Genomic DNA, 20,541 nt, shown 5'->3' with positions numbered 1-20,541 from the left:
AAGCGCTTTCTGAGTCCGCGACAGTTTTTGTCAGGGATACTTTGTGTTAAACACGTGATAGAGTACATTGGACAACGCGCTCCATGCTCTAGAAAGTCACACGAGTTAAGCTTTCAGTGAATACAAATCCAGCTGATCTTTGCAAGGCTGAGCACTCTACTCTCTTGTAGAGTGATGAGTCGCCTTGATACTCCTTCACCACACTTTAACCCAATTTGAGTTCATCTCATTCGAGTAACATTGGAGTATTTCGAGTTTTAGTGAGCTTCTATAACGTTTTCACCTGCATTTGGTAAAGACAGTCGAGCAAGTCCATAATGCAGATAAGGGCGCTGCTATACACTTTGACACATTCACAAACATTAGCCATAAACACTTGCTATATGTATACACAGTTTAATTAGGAAGAATAATGAAACAATTCGTAAATCTACCTTTACACAAAAAACCTCTGAGAGGACGGTAGTCTTTACATCAATTACATGGATTATCTCATTTTCGCGGGTATTCGCGGATATCGTATAAAGGTGAGGGTCTTAATTTACATTTTTCTTGAGGTGTATGGCCTTGGCATCGGTCCTTTAAAAGACACTCTTTGTTGTGAGTTAAGAGCAGCTAACCCATGACTGAATCTTTGAGACGGAGAACTAAAATTCGTCGAAGACGAAGGGACAACGCGAATAGTTCCACCGTTTTTGCTTGTTCCGGCCTAAAATTAGTAAATAAAGCGAACACGTATCGTAAATCTTGTTTTCAGCGATGTAACGGATTGTAATGGGGGGGGGGGGGGGGGTATTGGGCAGGAGGATTCAAGATTGTAGTGCCATGCAGTATGCTGATTGCAGTATTGCAGTTACCTTAGATATTGGTGAAGAAGAGGTTTGCTTTGACGAGTTCGCGTTTTTGTCAGGACATCTGGATTGTGATCTTGACTGGGCATTCGATATCATCCCATCATTCCCTGCGATTGTCACACGTGATTGACCAGCATTAGGATGTAGGGAATGATCAGTTGGTAGCGAGTATGGTAGAGTTTCACTACTACCAGGTTTCAATAAACTAAACATGTTAATAAAAATAACAATTATGAGAAGGATGGTGTATAGTATATTTTAGGGATTTTTTTTTCAGCAAAACTGTTTTCCATATGTAAAATCCTGACTGAACAAAACACTATATGTTATTTTAATTATCTGCGTTGTGAAACACTTTTCGGGACGCCAATATATAGCTTTTGTTCCGTTTTAAACCAACCCTACCTTCTATTCAGGTCATCATACTGTAGACTCTCTCCTTCCTCTTCACGGCTGGAAACTGGTTTAGGAATCCCGAATGGAAACGCGGCCGTCGTCCACGCAACAGCCTGCAGAGAATCAAACACTAGTTTATAGTCTTCCACAATCTACAGTTTCTGTTTTGCGTATGACGCTAACAAGAAGACAACACAAATATTAGAAGACCGACCTGCCCATTTGGTTTGCAAAGAATCGTGGTACATTCTGGTCCAGTTCCCCATTTATGTTGATCTTTCCACAAGAAATCGGACGGAGGATTGTGAGGTACCAAGCTTACCGCTGACCACACCTGAACGATGAACAAACTTAATACAAAATATTTTTACATATACCTAAGGTCAATCTCAAATATCTAAGGTCATTTAATGAGTAAATATACAGGTTCTCGCCCCTGCTTCTTACGCCGTACCGTTACATGCGAGTTTGCTTTGAGTTTAGTTCGTGGTGGAAATCTGAAGACTGTCACTGGACTTCCAGAAATATTTTGTTGAATCATAAAGCCACCAATTTCTTCATCCTATGAATTAAGGTGAAAATCATGATGAAACGAAAAAATCGTTTAATTACACATCGTTGAAAAAAAGAAAGAAGCCGTCTCCTCAAATAACTTTTCTTTAAATATGGATGCAACTGCTGTATATTTTATTTTGGGAAACAGGTAGTTTCCTACTAGCTCTGTAATGTTCTTCGTCTTGTAGCCGTTAAGGGTGAAATACAGATTTCATTTTACCTCATAGACGTAAGTGTTAAATAGCAATGCAACTATATCTCGAACATTACATATTTACCATAAAATTATCACTTTTGTAAGTTTACTCACTTGAAATGTTGAACTGTTAAACAGACGAACATATTTCCCTGAAGGATTCACTTCTAAGATTTTTACGTGGCCAGTATGACTAGAATTACCAAAAATGGACGAACGTTTATTTACAGCTAACCTCGAGCGGTAATATAAAATTGCACTTTCACCAAAAATTTACGTGGTGGATTTCTAATGATCTGAACTATATTTGCAGAGAGAAAGTTGAAAGATAAAGTAAACTTTGCATTGCTACTTGTTAGGTATAGGTTGAGAATATATAGTGTCATTCAAGTTGCTGATCAAATATTCAATTAATGAGAATATTTCAATAAAGAAAAACACAATTCCAGTGGATGTTACTTGTATTATACTGTATAACACAAAAACATGCGGGTATACCGCCTGCCATGCAGGCTGAGGGTTTACCCGCATTGTTTACATGCGCGTATCATGCTAAATAAATATCTCAGGTGAAAGGCTTTACGTCATTTCGTGCATCACGTTTAGCATAATTATGTTTTTATAATTGTTCATCGATTCTTTATACACTTTTTAAATGAGTAAATTTAGTGCTAATTAGGGTAAATATAAGTTTAAATTACATTTAAATACAATTCTATTATAATAGACACACATATACATGCACTTTTACGTAAAATTGTTATATATATAAATATGCAATATTTAAAAAAAATCGGCAGCAAAAATTAATGTGCAACTTATGTGATAAATTAAGTCTTAAAATTCGTTCTGGTTATTTGAATGATTTTACGGCAAAGGAGAAGTGAGTGTTCGCGGGTGAATACGTCGTATACGAGCAGGACGATATGAAACACCTTTCACATATGGCGACCTCAAGAAAGAAAATAAATAGATAAGTCTCTTCATTTGATTCGATTTTATTGGCAGAAAACTCAAACTAAAACCTTAGTTTAACCAATGATACAGTGATGGTTTTATCGAGCATAACTTTATTTTTATTTTAGGTTTTTTAATATGTGTAAAGCCCTTCACCACATGAGATGAATTCCGAGAAAAAGAGAAAAAAGAGACTGAAAAAAGCCTGTTCTCTTACCTGGAGGTCGGAGAATAGTAATCAACATAGTTTGGAATGTACGACATACTGGAAGACAAAGGGAAAGACGTAGTGATTGGTCGAACAAGAGAAGCTGTTGTGGATGAAAAGTTTCCTGAAATTAAATTAACGCAATGTAAAAATTAATGTGAAAATGTAGTCCGGAATTCTTTAATAGCGAACATGGTGTATTTTTTTAAATTTATTTGATTTTTTTTTAAGAGCAGGCAAAATTAATTACAAAGGTCGATACTCTACAATCGTGATTTAATTCAAGACTAATTCATTGTATACCTGGAGATGTTTTTGGCCTCAGTTTCTGTTTCACTTTTGTTTCTTTGGCCATGTGAACATCCGGGAGACTAGTGGCATTTCTTGTCAAAGTACTGGTAACGACTGGCTTTGGTGACAGCGAAGATGGTAAAATGGTTGAACGGTAGGATTTCAGAGGAACTTTGTTGGATAAAGACAATGAAAGCCTAAAAAACATTATTAGTAAAGTATTACGGTATCACTAATATATATATTGACGTTTAATGGTTAATATAAATAGACGTTTTTACTTCTAATTTTTTACCTTTTTTCTTCCGCCTCCAGTAGGGCAGTAAGTGATCCAAGTTCAAGGTCGATTGGAGTATGCATACTGTAGGCTAAACCCAGCTCTCTTATCTTCGCCATCAATGTTTGTTGCACTTCTCTTAACTTCGCTTCAAGACTTTTAATTGTGTTTGCTGCTTGCTGACGTTCCATTTCAAGATCTTGAATTAAGCCTCGATTTTGACCATCCAAAGTTTGACACTTAATGAAAATAAATATTCCAATCAATAATAGATGTTTAATCAATTTGTCTGATCATACAGTTCCCGTGAATCTACAGCGTAGAACAGCGTACAACGCGGATTGACGATGAAGACGGGGATTAAAAGCTCGCTGAAGTAATTTTGTGCAATTACAAGGCTTGACATGCAGTTTATGTTAATTAGATGCAAACACTCGCAGCGAGCTTGCGAGTTGATTTTGCGGTGAGTGGAAAAGAGCCTTCATTAAACAGAGAAAAGATGTTTGGCACAAAAAACAACTAAGATGCCAAAACAAAGAGAGGACATTTAAAAGACTAGTAAGTTAGAAAGGCGAATAGCAGAAAGAGTGAAAGAAGCACACGCGTCACACGATGATAAAAAACTGAGGGTGGCAACTACGTCTAAGGCCAGGAACGGCAAACTACCCGAAATATTGCCTCACCTTAGATTCCAGACCGATACATTTTGTATTCAATTGTTCTAAGGCAGCTTTCAGTTTAATATTTTCTTCAATTGCCTCGGTAAAATTTCGAGTTTCATTGTCCAACTGTGTCTGCATTTGAGTCATCTTTATTAAGGACAATGATAACACAAACATTAGCGCCTTTTGTAAAAAAACACAAGCGTTTATTACCTTTCAAAATTGTAGGTAAATCTAGTCCAAGAATTAGATATTTAACTCGACAGCATGATCTGGCACGGCATATAGTTTTTGTCAGACCCTATAACACTAGTACAACTGAAAAAAACAAGGTGAACGTACATGTGATTGATAGGAACACTCAGACTCGTGTTTATATCTTCTCAACTGTTCATCAGAACGAAGCTTGAGCTGAGCCAACATGGACGAAAGATTTTCATCAACGATATTGTGTTCATGCAATCTCTCATCAGCAAGGAGCAATGCTCTTTCCAACTCAGCCAAACGATAACGGTAGTCTTGCAACTCCTTTACAAATTATAGAAAAATACCTTGCTATTACTATCATTCCTATATGATATGGTAGATAAACAACCATTCAAGACCCCATATACCCCATACCTTCTGATGAACCTCCGAATCAAACTTAAGTTTATCTCTCAAACTTTGAACGGTTGCCTCCAAGTTAGCTCTTGCAGCACTTTCATTGTCTAAATCATGTTGTGTTTTTATCAAATTATTAGCGACATTATGTCGATCACGTTTTGTATCTTCATGTGAGTTCATTTGCTGTGTTGTTGTGACTCTTGCTTCTTGAAGCTGAACTTCTTTCTCTGCCAAACTGCGATAGGCGTCGGCAAGCTCATTTTCCGCCTTATTACGCAAGTTTCGTTCTTCTGAGAGTCTGGAATAAACGACTGAATTCAGTTTCATGATAAACCGGCATATCATTGCTGGAGCCATACCATTTATATTAAGCATGAATGAAGGGGATTAATTCATTCATTTTGTATTGTATGATTCAGATACGTGCGTAAAGTCGACAAATTGTGAAAATTGAGAACCGCGGCATCTCAGCAGGCACATTTCACATCTACAGAGTCAGAGTATTCAGTAACTGACATGCACAAAACTTCTCTCTTCCGCCAGCACAAGAAATCGTCAATATCTTAACAGCTGAAAGTAAACGGAAGGTGCATGATTGGCAACGTGTCGGGCCAGGTAATTAAAAAAATCTATTATTCACCAGTTCTGTCGGTCCGAATAGGGAAATATTTCCCTCAGTCTCTAAAACGTCCCTTGGTCTTTGGCCTCAGGCTGTTGAAATATTTCCCTATAGGGACCTCCAATCTAGTAAATAACATATAATATAATATAATATATATAATATAAATAATATAAAATGTAATATATATATATATATAATGTAATATAAATATAATGTAATATAATATATATATATATACATGTATATATATATATTATAAGTCTGCAATAGTGCAATAATAGTATAACAGTTTGCAAAGTTAATTTGGTACATCCCTTATTAAAATTTAGTATAAATTTAGAATAAAATCATTTCAAATGCGATTGGTTCATGCGTAGTCACATGACTTTAAATAAATGCAATGTTTCCCGCCAAGGAAACAAGTGAAAAATTGTTGCCTGCTTCATGTCATAACAAAGCAAAGTGTTTCTTTTTTAAATGAAATTGTTGTGTAACATATATGTTTTTGTTCCAATATAACAAAACACTTAATGTGCACTACCTCGAGAAATAGTGAGTTTTTCTTCGAGTCTCAACATTCAGACTTTCAGGAAAACAAAACTCACTATTTCCCTCTGGAGCATACATTAAGTGTATAATATACATACATTCTTAAAGATGCAAAATATTTATGAAACTGCTGTGATACATAATATTGCATATTTATGTATATTGCATATTTATGTATATTGCAGTTTTACCTGTCAATAATTGTGGTGAGAAAATTTACATATTGCAAAACAAACAGGATTTTACTATATCAACATAGTCTGATAGTAACTATATGGTTGCCAAGGAGAGCAATTTTATACAATTTGAATTATATACATCATTTCACTTTGTCCATACTGTATGATAGTGCAGTTGATTATAGAATAAATCTATTAAAAAAAATGATATGATATTATATCTCTTTAACGTAATTTGATCTGAGCTCAGCGACAATATATCTCTTTTTTGTTGTATCTGCTCCATATAAACATTTTTTTAAGCCTCTTAACTGATATAGACATTCTCTAGACATATTATTCACATATATTTTGCTTCAAGTTGCCGGACTCAGGGGGCAACATCAACATTATTACAACAGTTTATACACCAGTTTAATACACGGTCAGTACACTAGTTATCGAATGAGACATTGCCCCATATTATATCAGTAATCACGAGTTAGTAGTAACAAAAATTTGATAAAATATATTGCAGCTGGCAATGATATCGTTTTGAATACATTATTGTGGAACAACAAAACTTTATCTGTCTATAGCCGTATATAGGCTGAAGTTGTAAAACGCAAGATATAATTGGGATATCAAACCTTTGGTTAACATCAGCTAACTGAGCAGCATTTTTTGCTGCCATCATTTGATACGAACTTCTTTCTCGTCCAGTATCTTCCAACTGATTCCTCAGTTTTTCTAACTGACGCTCGTACATTGCTTTCAAAGAAATAACTTCATCTTCCAAGATTTTCGTAGAGTTAACAAAATTTATATTATCCATGTGAATGCTCTGTTCTCTCATCTGTCTTACGCGTGATAAATAAGCTGCAAAACGGTCTGTGAGATTATTTAACGCATCTTTTTCTAATCTCTGGGTAACTAATGGAGTCATAGAATGGCTGGAAAGCATTGTTGTAGCAGACATCGTGAAGCACAGCCAGTAATAAAACTCAATCTCTTGGACTTTTTAGTCTTTTCTCATAGTCAACCTTCAACTTATACACAACAAAAAACGTGGTTAATAATACACATATCACCATAACAACAACAGGGTTATAATTAGATACTTTGATTGGATGTTAGGTGATGTATTATTTAATAAGCTTATCATTGTGTCAGCAGGTGGGTCCTGGGTCCCATAGAATAATAAAGACGAATATCGTGACTATTGCAACAAAACAAGTTTATTTTTGCCATTACTGGTTGCCAAATTTGCTTTATAAAGCATCTGTGGTCAACATGGGCCGCCAGCAATATGTTCAACCGATTTATTTGCATACTGCTGTCTTCATTACAACGATGAAGTAGCAATAGAGAGAAACGTGGAACTTTTGTTCTTCTGGCATTCCATATTTTCATAGTCTTATAGAAAGAAAATTCCCTAATTGTGAAACTCTGTCACTCATTACTGATCTATATTTTAAACCCTGAAATAACCAAATAGTAAAACAAGAATTAAATTTTGAAATAAGTTGCACAAGAAAAGTGAACGAAAACGAGGATAATGCTCGGATTCTCACACACAGCATGTCACACATTCATCCAAGGCCGGGACATTTGCTGGATGAAAAAACAACAGAAATTACATTCCATATTTCATGTTATCTCAACCTTATGACGTCACATTTATATTAGAGTAGACAGCCTGCGCAGATAAAATTCCAAACTAGGATTTATTCTCAAACTAACACGGACGATTTGTCATCTTCAAGACCAAAAGTCAAGCATATAATCTCTTTTCTTGTTAACATTTCTTTCTTCTCATTACTACCAATAATAATATCTCTGTCACGTCTTGGTTTTTCATTGATATCCTTGTCAAAGACTTCGTTCGCTTGGGTACGAGTAGTGTATATTCTTTGTGTCTGACATTCATCGTTGGCCCCATGCTCAGTTCTAGTATAGTTATCATCAACATAATAATCATTTGTGAATTTATTTTTGGTTAGTCTGGGAGAGCAAGGCTTTCTTCTAAAATTCGTCTGCTCTTCCGGGTTTATTTCATATTTATTCATTCTCCAGTTCAGAATGTCGAGTGATGATTGAAGTTCTTGAAGTTTATAATCATACATTTTCACTCGATTATAATTTTCCTCTAGCTCTGCAAGCAATGTTTCCTTTGTTATTTTCTCGGTATAAAAACTTGTATTCTGCTGCTTTGAAAGGTTTTTAATTGTAGTGGACTGTTTCTTGAGAAGAATACCCATTCTTGTTATTTGATTCTCGACTATCTCATCTTCAGATAGGCCATCTTCAACATCAGTGTTTTCATAAATTTCGATGGTTGAATCAAGGAGACCGAGCATTTTAGACAGTTCCTCTATTCTGCTATCATATAATATTTCAAGTCTAGACTGGCATGAGATATGACCGTTCTTGTTCATGTTGCCATTACTGATGTTATTTGAGCTGTCACTTTGCTTTGCAAACAATTTGTCAAGTTTGTACTCCCAAGCATTAACCTCAAAGGAATGCGCTATTTGATTCACAGGAGGTTTAATCAGTAGCTGTATCACTTCATCACATGTCGTCTGCTCATTTACATCACACAAATATTCTTTGTCGTTTAGCCATATTCCTAATTGATTCGTCATGCCTGTTGTAGTTTTCTGTTTGACTTTGACTATCCAATATTCAAAAGGTAAACGACAACCGCAAAGATAGGTTTTGGATATTCAACACGAGATAGTGTCATGTTGGAATACAACAAAGATAATCGATAAAACAACTGCTACGCCTGCGAGACAATATCGAAGGTCGTTGAAACATATTGTTTTATAAACGTTTTGTAAATCAGATTCATTTTAATTCTAGCGTATTTTCCCGTTTCCCTCGCTGAGTTCTGCTACTGAACATTGTAAAAAATCAACACATATTGTCTTTTCCAATACTTGTATTTAATATTGGCCAACGTATTCACAGTCACTGCATTTTGAAAGTGTAACTTGAGCTGCTTTTAAGGATTAAGCGCTACGAAATCTGCCAATTATTGCTCTAGTCTACAATTTTATGAAATCGTTCAATATTCAACCAACTTTTAATAAAAGTAAGAATCGGCCTCCTTCTTAACGCAGAGCAATACAAGTGTATAACCTAAGACATTTAGACATTAAAAAATTCTAAACGATTGTATCCGACTTCGTAACAACAGCACCTTAGCAACGCTTACACATGCAATATACAAACATGCTTTACATAGTGCAGTCCTTTGGCATAAATCACATTAGCAAAATGGAAATCGGTTATGGTTTGTTCTTTTCTTGCATAAATAGCCAAATATGCAACCTCGCAGGCGAGTGTTTTCCCTTAGGCTCAGCAGAGGTTGACGATTTTTAAGGACAGCCTCGGGAGGAGTTTTAGGAACTTCTAACGTAACTTGTGATGACTGATAAGACAGTGATGAGTGAAACCACATCTCGTCTCTATACTCTTGTTATATCTTGGCTTTCACGCACTCATCGCAAAAACCAACACGCAAAGCTCGCTGCGAGTAATTTCGTGACTTTCGTCCCATCACAAAATAAGACACAATGCTTGACAACTTATGACAAAATAGACGCCAACAATTCGCAGCGAGCTTCGAGTTCGAGATAATTTTAGCGATTAGTGGAAAACAGCCTGGCTTTATTTTTCGGACTCGATCGTCTTGACTATTATTTTTAAGTTCCCAATGGCAATGCCAAGCAGTTTCACCTTTTTCTAAATTTAATGTATTATTCCAAAGATGCTTTCCCTAGCCAATTTTTGCATTTTATATATTTAGATCATAATTAATAAAAATTGCTGCCCCTTCATCCCAATTCACGTAAATTGAACACCGTAAGTATGTCTGTATATATTAACTAATAAACTCTAAAATACTGTCAAGCCAATTTAAAGAACTTCTAATTTTGGTCATAGCAAAGGAGTTGCAGGCGTGGTCATTATCGCTGGTTATTGTCGACCAATCAGAATATTCTTCCCATTTAGTGTTATCAAGTTGGAAACCCGTAGTTCCCGCAGGAAAGTGCAACTGCAAAAAGTCTTTCAGCGTTTTATATCGTAACACTGTAGGAAACTTTAGAAACTTCTGTAACTTTCTCAAACATATTGGACAAAGAAACATCGGCTGATTTTGAGCCTCGGATATATTTTTACTTTCATTCATTAGACAAGAAAAGAACGTACAATGATGTAGCCCCAGGAGATGGCAAACTTCGTGAGTCAAGACCTAAAATAATAGAGAAAAAACAAACTTGAGCAAAAAGAGTTGCCCATGAAATTATTGGCGTTTAAACGGGATTGATCAGCTTTAGCCAGTTTCAACGATGGGTAGTATATCCGCTATTCTAGGGAACTTTTTCCAAGCCTGTCAGCGTAAGACCGCAAAACGAGGCTTAGCAGAGTTGCACATAATCAAACATTTCACAACTATCTAACCTTAATTAATCTCCAGACAACTTTATCATTAGCAATTGTACAGCTCCAATGTAAGCAAACATCATCATGGACTGTTGATAAACAAGAAATGTCACCACTCAAAAAAGTCTCATTTGGGTTCTGTGAGTTCCATATATTCTGACCTCTTGTGACATTATTCTCAACATTTTGCTTTTCAACATCAGCATAATGAGCAAAACTGATCACAGCACAGCCAGTGTCAAAGCATGCTTCACCCAAAACAAAATTGAGTTCTGCACAAGGATATAAGTCTAATGAAGACCATCCAATTACGCAGAATGCATCATTTGGTCTGAACTCTTTCAAGGAAGTGAGAATATCTTAAAAAAGGATAAAATAATTATATTTCATTCATGTAGTCTAATTATCTCATTAATAGTGGTCAATCCAGGGAGGATAGGCAGAATAAATTACTTACACTAATTTGCCATCACATTTGTATATCTTTATTCAAAATTATTCTCTGAAAATCAATTACCAATATAGTGTTTTCATTAAGGTATTTTGAGTTAATTTAAAAATAAGCTTCATAATTTATTCCACCTGAACCTAGAATCACTACTGACCCTGAACAAAATTGATGCCGAAGGTTATTTTACATTTTATTCAGTTATGCACACACTTTGCACATGCAGTTTCTAGTCTTGGCGGTACCTGAAGGGCGTAAAGACCTAGGCAGATATTACTTTATTATTTTGATTGAAAGTCTTTTTGTGATAAATGTAATTGTCATATACATACCAGTAACTAAAACCTGTTTTCTATTAGTCTTTTCATGAACTCTCGTTGTAAGACCAAGATTGTTGATATCATGAAATGGTAGAAGCTTAACTTCCATGCCATAGAAGAATAAAGATGTAAACTTTACCACAAATTCAAACAAGTTTGAACAATGTTTTGGTGTTCCATTTTGTTGGTATTCTTTCACCATGCTATCAATAGTTCCTTTTTCATTCACAGTACCCAGTGGCAAAATGTACACAATTCTATTCTTGAATCGTTTCCTTTTTTGTAAACTATGCAGTTTTTGAATGTCCATCATGACTTTCCACTGTGGATATGTCTGGCTGAGTGGTTCATTATTTTTACCATCTCTCCCACATGGTGGTTTATTAGTGCCAACTTCCTTCTCAAATTGTCCTTCATTCTCATGAACAATGCCAACAAATGGATGGAAAAGTATCCGGCCTGTCTCTTCTTTATGTTGACTAGAACAAAAATTCATGCTAAGAGCAAAAAGCTGTTGTATTTGGGTCGGAAATTTTTTCAGTTTTCCAACTAAGGCCTTCTGTTGAATAACCATGTTTTTTCATTTGTTTTATCTCCACTTATTCCACCTGTGATTCCACTGGCATAAGTTAGTTTTGTCACTTTTGTGGGGCCGGTGCTTTCACAAAATTCTTTAAATTTCCTCGTCATTCCTAAAATGATTTATTAGCCTCGTTAACCAAGGTAAAGTAGTGAACTGGCTGCAAAGTCAGCTGTGTGGGACCAGCTAAAAGTAAAGTTATGAAGTAGAGAGTTACCTCGAAGAACTTTGATTTTCGTGAGTTATGTTCGGGCCTTCGGGCCATACCATTTCCACGCCCATTTCCGACCACGCTAAACTATTGACACTCCTTCCTATCACTAATGTGGAATCATGTTGGATGAACGCACTTTAGTCTTATAATTGATATTTTGGAAACTTGTAGTTTGGATTTCAAACGGAAGAAATTGCTGTTAACTGTCATGTAAAACATTGATCCGGTGCCGGGTTGGAGTCGTTGGACTGTGGTTGGACGCAGTCGCACGAAAATACTGAAGATTTTACTATTAAATGTTCTACAACTTCCTAAAATTTTACTTAAATAAGGTATTAAAAAACTAAAAAAAAGTCAGTTTTTATGTTCGATATCTGGAGAAAAAAAAACAAGCCAATTTCAAACGTGATCTGGATAATTTGACGATTGGCTTATTAGATTATAGAAGTTGTTTCAGGTGGTTGAGCTGCGGTTATTCAATGGCAGGTACCTTGAGAAATCAAACGCTCATTATGTATGCATATACTAAGTTAGTATATACTAAGTATTCATTGTATAATTTCTCCGGACACAAGAACATAATTCATTCGGATGCGATGATCTTGGTAGCCAATCCTTGGAGAACAACAATCTACGTTTCCAGCTTGTAAGCAGCGAGAGATGGTGCATGGATAGGATATGGATGGGATAGCATTGGAATTCTTCTACGATGTTGTTGCTGAATGCATATTAAGCGCTGAAAGTGTATTTAGATAACAACGAAGAGTGTTTGGAAAAATCTTATACTTTTATGGTAAAAAAGGTCCTCTCCGTCTTGGGCCAGAGCCAATAGGGCAATAAGTCCAGTTAGAACTTTCATTACCAAGTCATCAAACATGTGTTTCAACTTTCAATTGTGTACATGATGGGAGTATATATGATTCGAACTGTGGCGCCTCTGAGATGCCAAACGAGCAATGCGTCCTTCTCGAGGTCTTAAAGTTTTCAACACTATGGAATATTTATTTATATCTACGTCTGTTAATTTGCTAATTGTTCTAACTCATTTTCTTTTCCTGAAAACAACTAATGCAGTACTTCACTTTCAACTCATTGAGTCTGGACATAATAATCCTGTGGATATTAAACGACAAGAATTGTACGTTGCACAGGGAGTTGATGTGAAAGTAATATGCATGTATTCTTCAAATGAAGGTTTCAACAACAACTGCAGTTCAAAACTATTTTGGCAATGGAATGAAAGACGCTTCGAAAACCGCAGCAAGTCAATCAGTCAATGTTTATCTATCTTGCATATTGACGAGGTCCAGTGGAAAGGAAAACAAACATTCGTCTGTATATATGAAGGTTATATAAACAACAGAAGAGAGCAAAGTGAAAATAGAAGCCTGGACATAATCTCTGGTAGGAAGCCAAGAAACACTTCACAAATCTCAATCCAATGGATAGAAGATGAGTTGGAAATTGCGTGGATACCAAATGAAGATAATAATTCAATAACAGAAACCAAGTACACTGTCGAGTACTTTACACTACCAAAAAAAGACCAGAATGCAAAAACTATCTTACCAGGCTTTTGTGACTTTTCCCTGTTAATAACAAATTGCAGCCGAAGGAAAGAATTTCACTGTAAAACGTCGTTTCCAGCACGATTAAAAACAACCTACAATGTTCAACTTGTTGCTGAAAACAAATTCGGAATGATAGCAAGTGAACATATGAAAGTGAGTATTCCAGTTTCTCAGCAAGGAATGATGGTTAAACCTGTCAAGAATCTCAAAGTATTTTTAACCAATTCCGGTGTGGAAATAAATTGGAGCGAGGGTCTGCATTATTTAGAAAGCAAGAAAGTTTGGTACAGATGTCAAGGAAGCGCAATTATTTATAAAAATTTTACAAAGAGTAATATTTTTGAAATTTCAAAAAATAATTTACCAGTTTTTACGTTCTGTTTGTTTTGTGTAAGCAGACAAATATATCATGGTGGTCAATATTCATGCGACCAATGCAAAACTATAAGAACTGCAGAAGACATACCACAAGGCTTCCCCCAATTGATGTCATGTCAAAATAATTCTTGTCCTTTTGCTCGATTTGGTATCTTCAAAAATGTTACAATTTCATGGCGACTGCCAAGCAAGCGGTTATGGAATGGACAAATAAATCGTCAGTTGATATTTTACTATGAAGAAAATAAGCGGGAACTTAGAAATATCACCATTAGAGACAGTTATGTTACACAGTGGACATTGAAACTATCTGTTAAGAAAAGCTATCATGTTTTTATGGTCATATGTACAAATGCGGGATGTGGCGGGAAAAGTAATGTTATCCATATCCCAGGCTTATTATCATCAACTGAAACTGAATTTCAGTTTCTCTCAAATACAGGACTTATTGTTGGACTTACTCTCGGTATTCTTATGCTGTGTTTTACTTGTATATTTGTTTTCCTTTATATAAAACGTCACGCTGTAGAGATGCTTCCGCCTCTTCAAGAACCTGAGAATGTCCCCGAAGAAGAATCAAATCAACCTTCAGCATTACTTGAAGCTGAATACGACCATTTGGAGTACAGAAATAGCGCAAAATTATAAACAACATCATCTATTTATCATTTTATGACGAGCATTGGACGAGTTTATGAAGTCACCCTGTTTAAGACCTTTTTGCCTGCCGGTCCAAAGCACCATAAGCACGCTAACTAAATCGTCAATTTTGCCTCATGGTTAATGTTTCAGTATTCAGCATTTAACTCTTAGGGACTAATAAACAGGACTACTAAACATACATGCAGAACCAGAACTTTGTAATTCTCCTTTATTGAAGGAATGAGTATGAATACGTTGGAACTAAGGATGTGCAACTAAAAAAACATTGCTAAGGAAACACTTTAGATATTTATTCTTGATTTAGTAATAATTGTTACCGAACTTGCAACAGCAGTTGCAAACATTTAGCATTAGCGAGTTGCTAGTATGATATACCATACCGTATTTAGATTTATAAATGATATTGGAAGGGAGTATAAATAACATAATGCAATTATTATTATAAGAAAAAAATAAATCTATTATTTACCAGTTTAGTCAGTCCGTATAGGGAAATATTTCCCTTGGTCTCAAAACGGTAAATAACATATATTTATTTGCAGATGTGCAAATTTGCCGCGCTGATGGGAAAAAGACTGGGTCTGGGGTGAGTTATTACCATAACTTTATTACTCTTCATCATCTTTATCATCATTTTTTTTATCATCTTCGTGTTTTTTGCTTTTTGAAAACTTTTTCTTGTGTTTCTTTCCTTTTTTATCTTCTGGGGGATTTATATCTTCTAGGTTAGAAAAAAAAAGAAAAACATAAGGGCATTGGCTCTTGACAAAACAAGGGCCCGCCCGGGAATTGAACCCGGGACCTCTCGCACCCTAAGCGAGAATCATACCACTAGACCAGCGGGCCACAGCCGGCAGTTAGCTCAAATTTGCGTTTATCATTCATAGCAACAATAAACTATATATGGCTATATCACTGATTTCACTGATTAGTCGTTAGCCACTTAGCCTATTTCCCGGCCATTGAGATGAATGGTTCAAAATTTAATGGGTCCAGATTTTGAAGTAGTTTGCACCCGACGTGAACAGTTAAATTAACTTACTGTCGTGATCGGGTATTGGACGATGAGAATATAGTACACCAGTATGTCCTTTGTTGGCAGAACCAGGGGTTATTTGTTGTCCAGCCGTTTGTTGAGGTTGTTGACCATACTGTTGTTGACCATACTGTTGTTGATCATACTGTTGATGACCATATTGTTGTTGACCATTCTGAGTATCAAATCCTGATGGACCATAAGCTTGTTGGTTACCTGTAGTTCCTTGTACAGGCTGTTGAGCCGCTTGTGAAACATATTGGCGCCCTTGTGATTTAGCTTCAGCTGAATCTTTAGAATTAGATTTCTCAGAATGCGATGGAAAACCTTGAAAAGTTAAACCGATTTTAAATTTGACGTTCTTTTCTTAACAGCTGTTCAGTGTTGCCTGACTAACTAGTTACCACGAGTTTGTCGGGCAATGCCTATTTATTTATTTATTTATTTACTCATTCATGCCTCATGGCATGCATTCCAATTTTTATCGAGGATCGAGTCAGAACCGTCTTTTTTACGTCTTTAGAAGGGTTGGCTCGAAGGGATCGCCAAATTATTCATATAGGACATCTTTGAAAAATGTCAAAATTTTGGCCCCACAATCCCCCCAACCTTTGTTCTCTCATCATTTTACTACAACTAGTCCTACCAAGTGGTCAACTGAGCCAATTGCAAATCGATTTGAAATTTCGTAAAAAAGTTCTTGCTTATCCATGACCATGAACTTTTAGTTGTGTTTTCTGTAGTGTTTTGGCACTGCCAGAGACAGAGAGACTGAATTACTACCGTCGATAAAGAAGTATTGTTATTTGTCTTATTTAAAATTTAACCTTGACACAAAGAAAGAATAAGCACCAACAAAATCAATCTCTTCATCATTCCGCAATGTTTCTGATCGCTACAAAAAAAATTATTATCAGTATTGAACTATGCTTGGACTAATAAACAAATAAATAAACAAGTCTTAATAGAAGTTAAGAGTCTAATGGTCTTTTCACACGATGCAATTTTGTCGGTGCCAATTCACTTCTGATGGGTGTTTTATAGTCTTTTGACTTGCAATATACATGAACAGCAAATAATCAACTAAAGCCCATGCAGACAGCAGAGCGATAAAGTACTGCTTTATCATTAACAAACTACATTCCATACATCAGAAGTGAATTGGATACCGACAAAGTTGGATCGTGTGAATGGACCTTAATATTCTTAATTCAACGTCATCATGATCCACTGGCGGTGTGGGAAGGGCATTGTTAGAACATCAATGTTTAGAATAAAATATACTAACTAGTAAAGTGATAACTACTATCAATGAATAAATTAAGTATACCCACCTTTTGGAGTATAAAATTGTGTTGAGATTTAGCCAATTTTCTAAAAGTAAAACTGTTTGATATTTTCGAGCAAAATCACTCAGGCGTACCTTCACTTTGCTGTTTGTTATGTCGTGTTTAGCCCATTGGTTTAGCCACCTGCAATTGCAATCTTCAAGTCGATAATTATTTCTGCGACACTGGTTTAACTTGCGAAACTAACAAACGTATCATTGTTATTAAACATCTTAACCTTTATATAGTAAAGCAGTTTATGATGATGTAGAAAATTAAATCTCGCCTTTTTCTAGACTAAAACGAAATAATCTCTACATGAACTGATTGGTGATGTAACCGTGGGTCAGATTTCTCCTGTCCCCGAAGAAATACTTGTTATAATGTTATTATATTTAAGAATTCTACAGAACTGATAAAGATTTTAGGAAATATTTTCCATTCAAACTAGTATAGGCAAATTATTTTCCATATAATGAAAATTACGTATGACACTGACAAATATAAACTTTTTAAGATCATTGTAGGTGCTTATTTTTAAAAAGGAAAGCTATAATTGAATGGTCAAATGATACAATCAATCATCATTAGGTTATTAATCTTACAATGATATATAGTAAGCTTATGGTTTCCGCGGTTGCAGAGAAATACTTCGGGTAGCTAAATATTTGCCATTTTTTTATTGAGAAAAGTCAAGTTGAACTAGTTATTTATGCTGTTAAAATTCAAAAGAAAATGCGCAAATATTTCGCTAACGAACAATTAATCTGCAAGTGAAAATTGGAAATACAGCCAGAAAGATAAGATTCCGCCTCGTTTTGGTTTTCAATTAATATCGTTATTGAGATTTTGCGCTAAGTTAATACTGTAAAGTAATGCCTTTTTATCATTTTTTCCCTCCCCTTCCGAGTTTTTTATACTTTGGAATTCGCGCAGATAAAAATAAATAAATAATAACCCATCTATATAACAGTAAAAAACCATGACCACTATTCTGTTGGTCAACTGTACATGTTAAAACCTGTGTTTTGTTGTCTCAAATACGACTTCGTCAGCTTATTATTGCTCTACACATTTTACGCACAATCACTTAGGTATAAAATTTTAAAAGCGCTAGAATTTTTTATCAAAATTAATAATAACCATCATATTAATAATAATTGTGCATAAACATTTGCCAATGCCAATTAAATGAAATCGTTGAGTCAATGTTGCTAACTAACAAACATTTTAATACAATTCACGACAAAGGAATACTTGGAAAAGAAGTTTTCTATCTATTTTTCACATGTGCTCAAAATAATTTCAATTCATAAAATGTTTGTGATATTATACAATTTTACAATGGAAATTATTTCCCGTATGTCGTTTTTGATATATTGACTTCCTAACAATGAAATATTGATTTCATTCCTACACACAAGTCACAAATCATGTTCTCCAGATGTCAAGAATTAAGCCAACTCTGTTCAACTATTGCATTTACTTTTTTTTCATATTCACGTCTGTTCTCCTGATAAAGTTGAGCAGCTAAACTGTTCGCAGGACTGTTTGGGTTGGGTTCGTCTAGTAAAGACTAAAAATAACACCATTACTATAGACTGACTCATATGGCTAATTTATGTTTTAACTTTTTATAAAGACATTTTTTTTAATGTAATATCTTTTATATAATTTTATTATATGGCAGAAAATTATATTTTGCAATAAATTTATTTTGATACATCGGACCCTTCAGAAATTTCTTGGTCTAACAGTCAGTTACCTGTATTGATGTGAGTATTGCTGACACATCATATGTAGGACTCCATCTGTTCTGTAAAATATCTAGACAAATACCACCATCTGCATAAACTAAAATAAAAAAATGCATTCAGATTATATGGTCAACCATTGCAGAACTAAACTTTACACAATGAATTCTCATGATTGACATGGTTTATATACAGTTAGCTTTGAAATAAAGCAAATGAAAGTGAAGAACTCTAATGGCTGCCAAGCAAACTCTGCCAAACCTTCTTAGAAGCAGAACCAGTGCAAGGCTGGTGAGGTTTATTGTGATATTTGTTGATCATTGACATTTGCTAGTCACCAACTCGCATTTTAATTTTGGAGTAAAAAAGGCTTGCAACAGACATGTTATAAACAGAGTTAGAGCTCGCTATGTTGGGCATGTCACAAACAAGATAGTTTACTCGAGCAAAGGCCAGTTAATTTGGTACATTCTGTCATGAGTGTCATGCACAGTTGTAATCATTACAAGCAGAAAACAGAACAGAATAGCAGTACCTAAAATCAAAATTGGTTATTTACTACAATTCCTGCTGGTAACAGATCTTCCTTCTACTCACCATTGGGATGAAACATCCTGGACAAAAATCTAACCGTTGGTGGTTTGTTGGGATATTCTTCTGTAAATTCTATTTGAAGTTTGAATGTACCTCAAAGAAAACAATATAAACAAAAGTTGGACGAATTACAACCTATATTGTAACGTAATTTCAAAGATTGGTAAACAATACAATGCCTTGCTAACTACTACCTACCATCCTCGAAAGGAGTATCTTGTGGTCTAGAAATAAAAATATCTTTAGTTCATTCAGAATACGGTGGTAAATTTAACATTTGGAATAATTCGTCAGCAACTTTTTGGTTTTTAACATACCATAAATTTTACTTACCCAAAAATAACAGCATTCCATATCATAATATTATTTTCTGATGGGGCGCCACTAATTCCCGCCGGAGGATCTTCTTGTAACCTAAAATCAATCGAAAGATGAAAGATTTTACTTAGTAACTTAGATATAAACAAACATGGCCGCCATCAAAACATAACAAATATGTACGAGAACGAAAGTACGTAATATATCCAGATTTGGTACGAATGACTAGCAGAAATTCTCAGTAACTCAAACAGAAACCTTTTGAAATCCCTCATTAATCGTCTTCTGGCGGGAGTAGACATTTTCTCCCAATTATTGAACTGCTTTCTCCGTCTTCCTCTGTGAAATTCTTCTTGGTCTTAAATGACGTATTTATTCATTTCCAGGCCTCTTACTGCTAGGCTCGGTTGCATGAGATAATTGCATACTATGATAATTGCTGCATTGGATTGGAATGTCGTCTTTCGTATTCCGGCTTCACCATCACGTGGTTAATTAATTTACATTGTAATTGCTAAATTAACTCAGTCTCCAACCACCCGGAAAATCAT

At 35.2% G+C, this 20,541-nt stretch overlaps 4 protein-coding genes and 1 non-coding gene across 5 annotated transcripts; all 5 read right to left on the bottom strand.

Moving 5' to 3' along the window:
* Nucleotides 1-377: 377 nt before the first annotated feature.
* On the bottom strand, nucleotides 378-7,939 carry LOC114521324 (lamin-B2-like). Its single transcript, XM_028541728.1, has 13 exons — nucleotides 6,982-7,939; nucleotides 5,018-5,300; nucleotides 4,739-4,924; nucleotides 4,418-4,543; nucleotides 3,753-3,973; nucleotides 3,470-3,654; nucleotides 3,176-3,290; nucleotides 2,116-2,194; nucleotides 1,705-1,812; nucleotides 1,465-1,584; nucleotides 1,260-1,363; nucleotides 858-1,059; nucleotides 378-709 (listed from the first exon to the last, which is right to left on the bottom strand). Exons 1-13 carry the CDS (start codon nucleotides 7,308-7,310, stop codon nucleotides 542-544), a joined length of 2,226 nt encoding a protein of 741 aa, XP_028397529.1. The 5' UTR covers nucleotides 7,311-7,939; the 3' UTR covers nucleotides 378-541.
* Nucleotides 7,940-9,789: 1,850 nt separating this feature from the next.
* On the bottom strand, nucleotides 9,790-12,372 carry LOC114521325 (archaemetzincin-2-like). The gene is made up of 4 exons (XM_028541729.1): nucleotides 12,352-12,372; nucleotides 11,567-12,246; nucleotides 10,805-11,145; nucleotides 9,790-10,595 (listed from the first exon to the last, which is right to left on the bottom strand). The coding sequence occupies exons 2-4, from the start codon at nucleotides 12,126-12,128 to the stop codon at nucleotides 10,224-10,226; spliced, it is 1,275 nt and encodes a 424-aa protein (XP_028397530.1). The 5' UTR covers nucleotides 12,129-12,246; nucleotides 12,352-12,372; the 3' UTR covers nucleotides 9,790-10,223.
* A 3,060-nt stretch (nucleotides 12,373-15,432) lies between these two features.
* LOC114521326 lies at nucleotides 15,433-17,438 on the bottom strand. Its single transcript, XM_028541730.1, has 4 exons — nucleotides 17,331-17,438; nucleotides 16,824-16,891; nucleotides 16,003-16,323; nucleotides 15,433-15,681 (listed from the first exon to the last, which is right to left on the bottom strand). The coding sequence occupies exons 2-4, from the start codon at nucleotides 16,870-16,872 to the stop codon at nucleotides 15,569-15,571; spliced, it is 483 nt and encodes a 160-aa protein (XP_028397531.1). The 5' UTR covers nucleotides 16,873-16,891; nucleotides 17,331-17,438; the 3' UTR covers nucleotides 15,433-15,568.
* On the bottom strand, nucleotides 15,735-15,806 carry Trnap-agg. Its single transcript has one exon. It is a non-coding gene; the product is annotated as a tRNA-Pro (tRNA).
* A 492-nt stretch (nucleotides 17,439-17,930) lies between the features above and the next one.
* Nucleotides 17,931-20,353, bottom strand: LOC114521391 (ubiquitin-conjugating enzyme E2 A). Its single transcript, XM_028541824.1, has 6 exons — nucleotides 20,249-20,353; nucleotides 20,006-20,086; nucleotides 19,871-19,896; nucleotides 19,676-19,765; nucleotides 19,090-19,178; nucleotides 17,931-18,900 (listed from the first exon to the last, which is right to left on the bottom strand). The coding sequence occupies exons 1-6, from the start codon at nucleotides 20,290-20,292 to the stop codon at nucleotides 18,772-18,774; spliced, it is 459 nt and encodes a 152-aa protein (XP_028397625.1). The 5' UTR covers nucleotides 20,293-20,353; the 3' UTR covers nucleotides 17,931-18,771.
* Between the last annotated feature and the right edge of the window lie 188 nt (nucleotides 20,354-20,541).

Source organism: Dendronephthya gigantea, unplaced genomic scaffold (assembly GCF_004324835.1).
Source record: "Dendronephthya gigantea isolate DGI-Jeju-01 unplaced genomic scaffold, DenGig_1.0 000020F, whole genome shotgun sequence".
Lineage (NCBI taxonomy): Eukaryota > Metazoa > Cnidaria > Anthozoa > Malacalcyonacea > Nephtheidae > Dendronephthya > Dendronephthya gigantea.
Note: the sequence above shows the minus strand (reverse complement) of the source record. Positions and strands in the feature narration are given on the sequence as shown.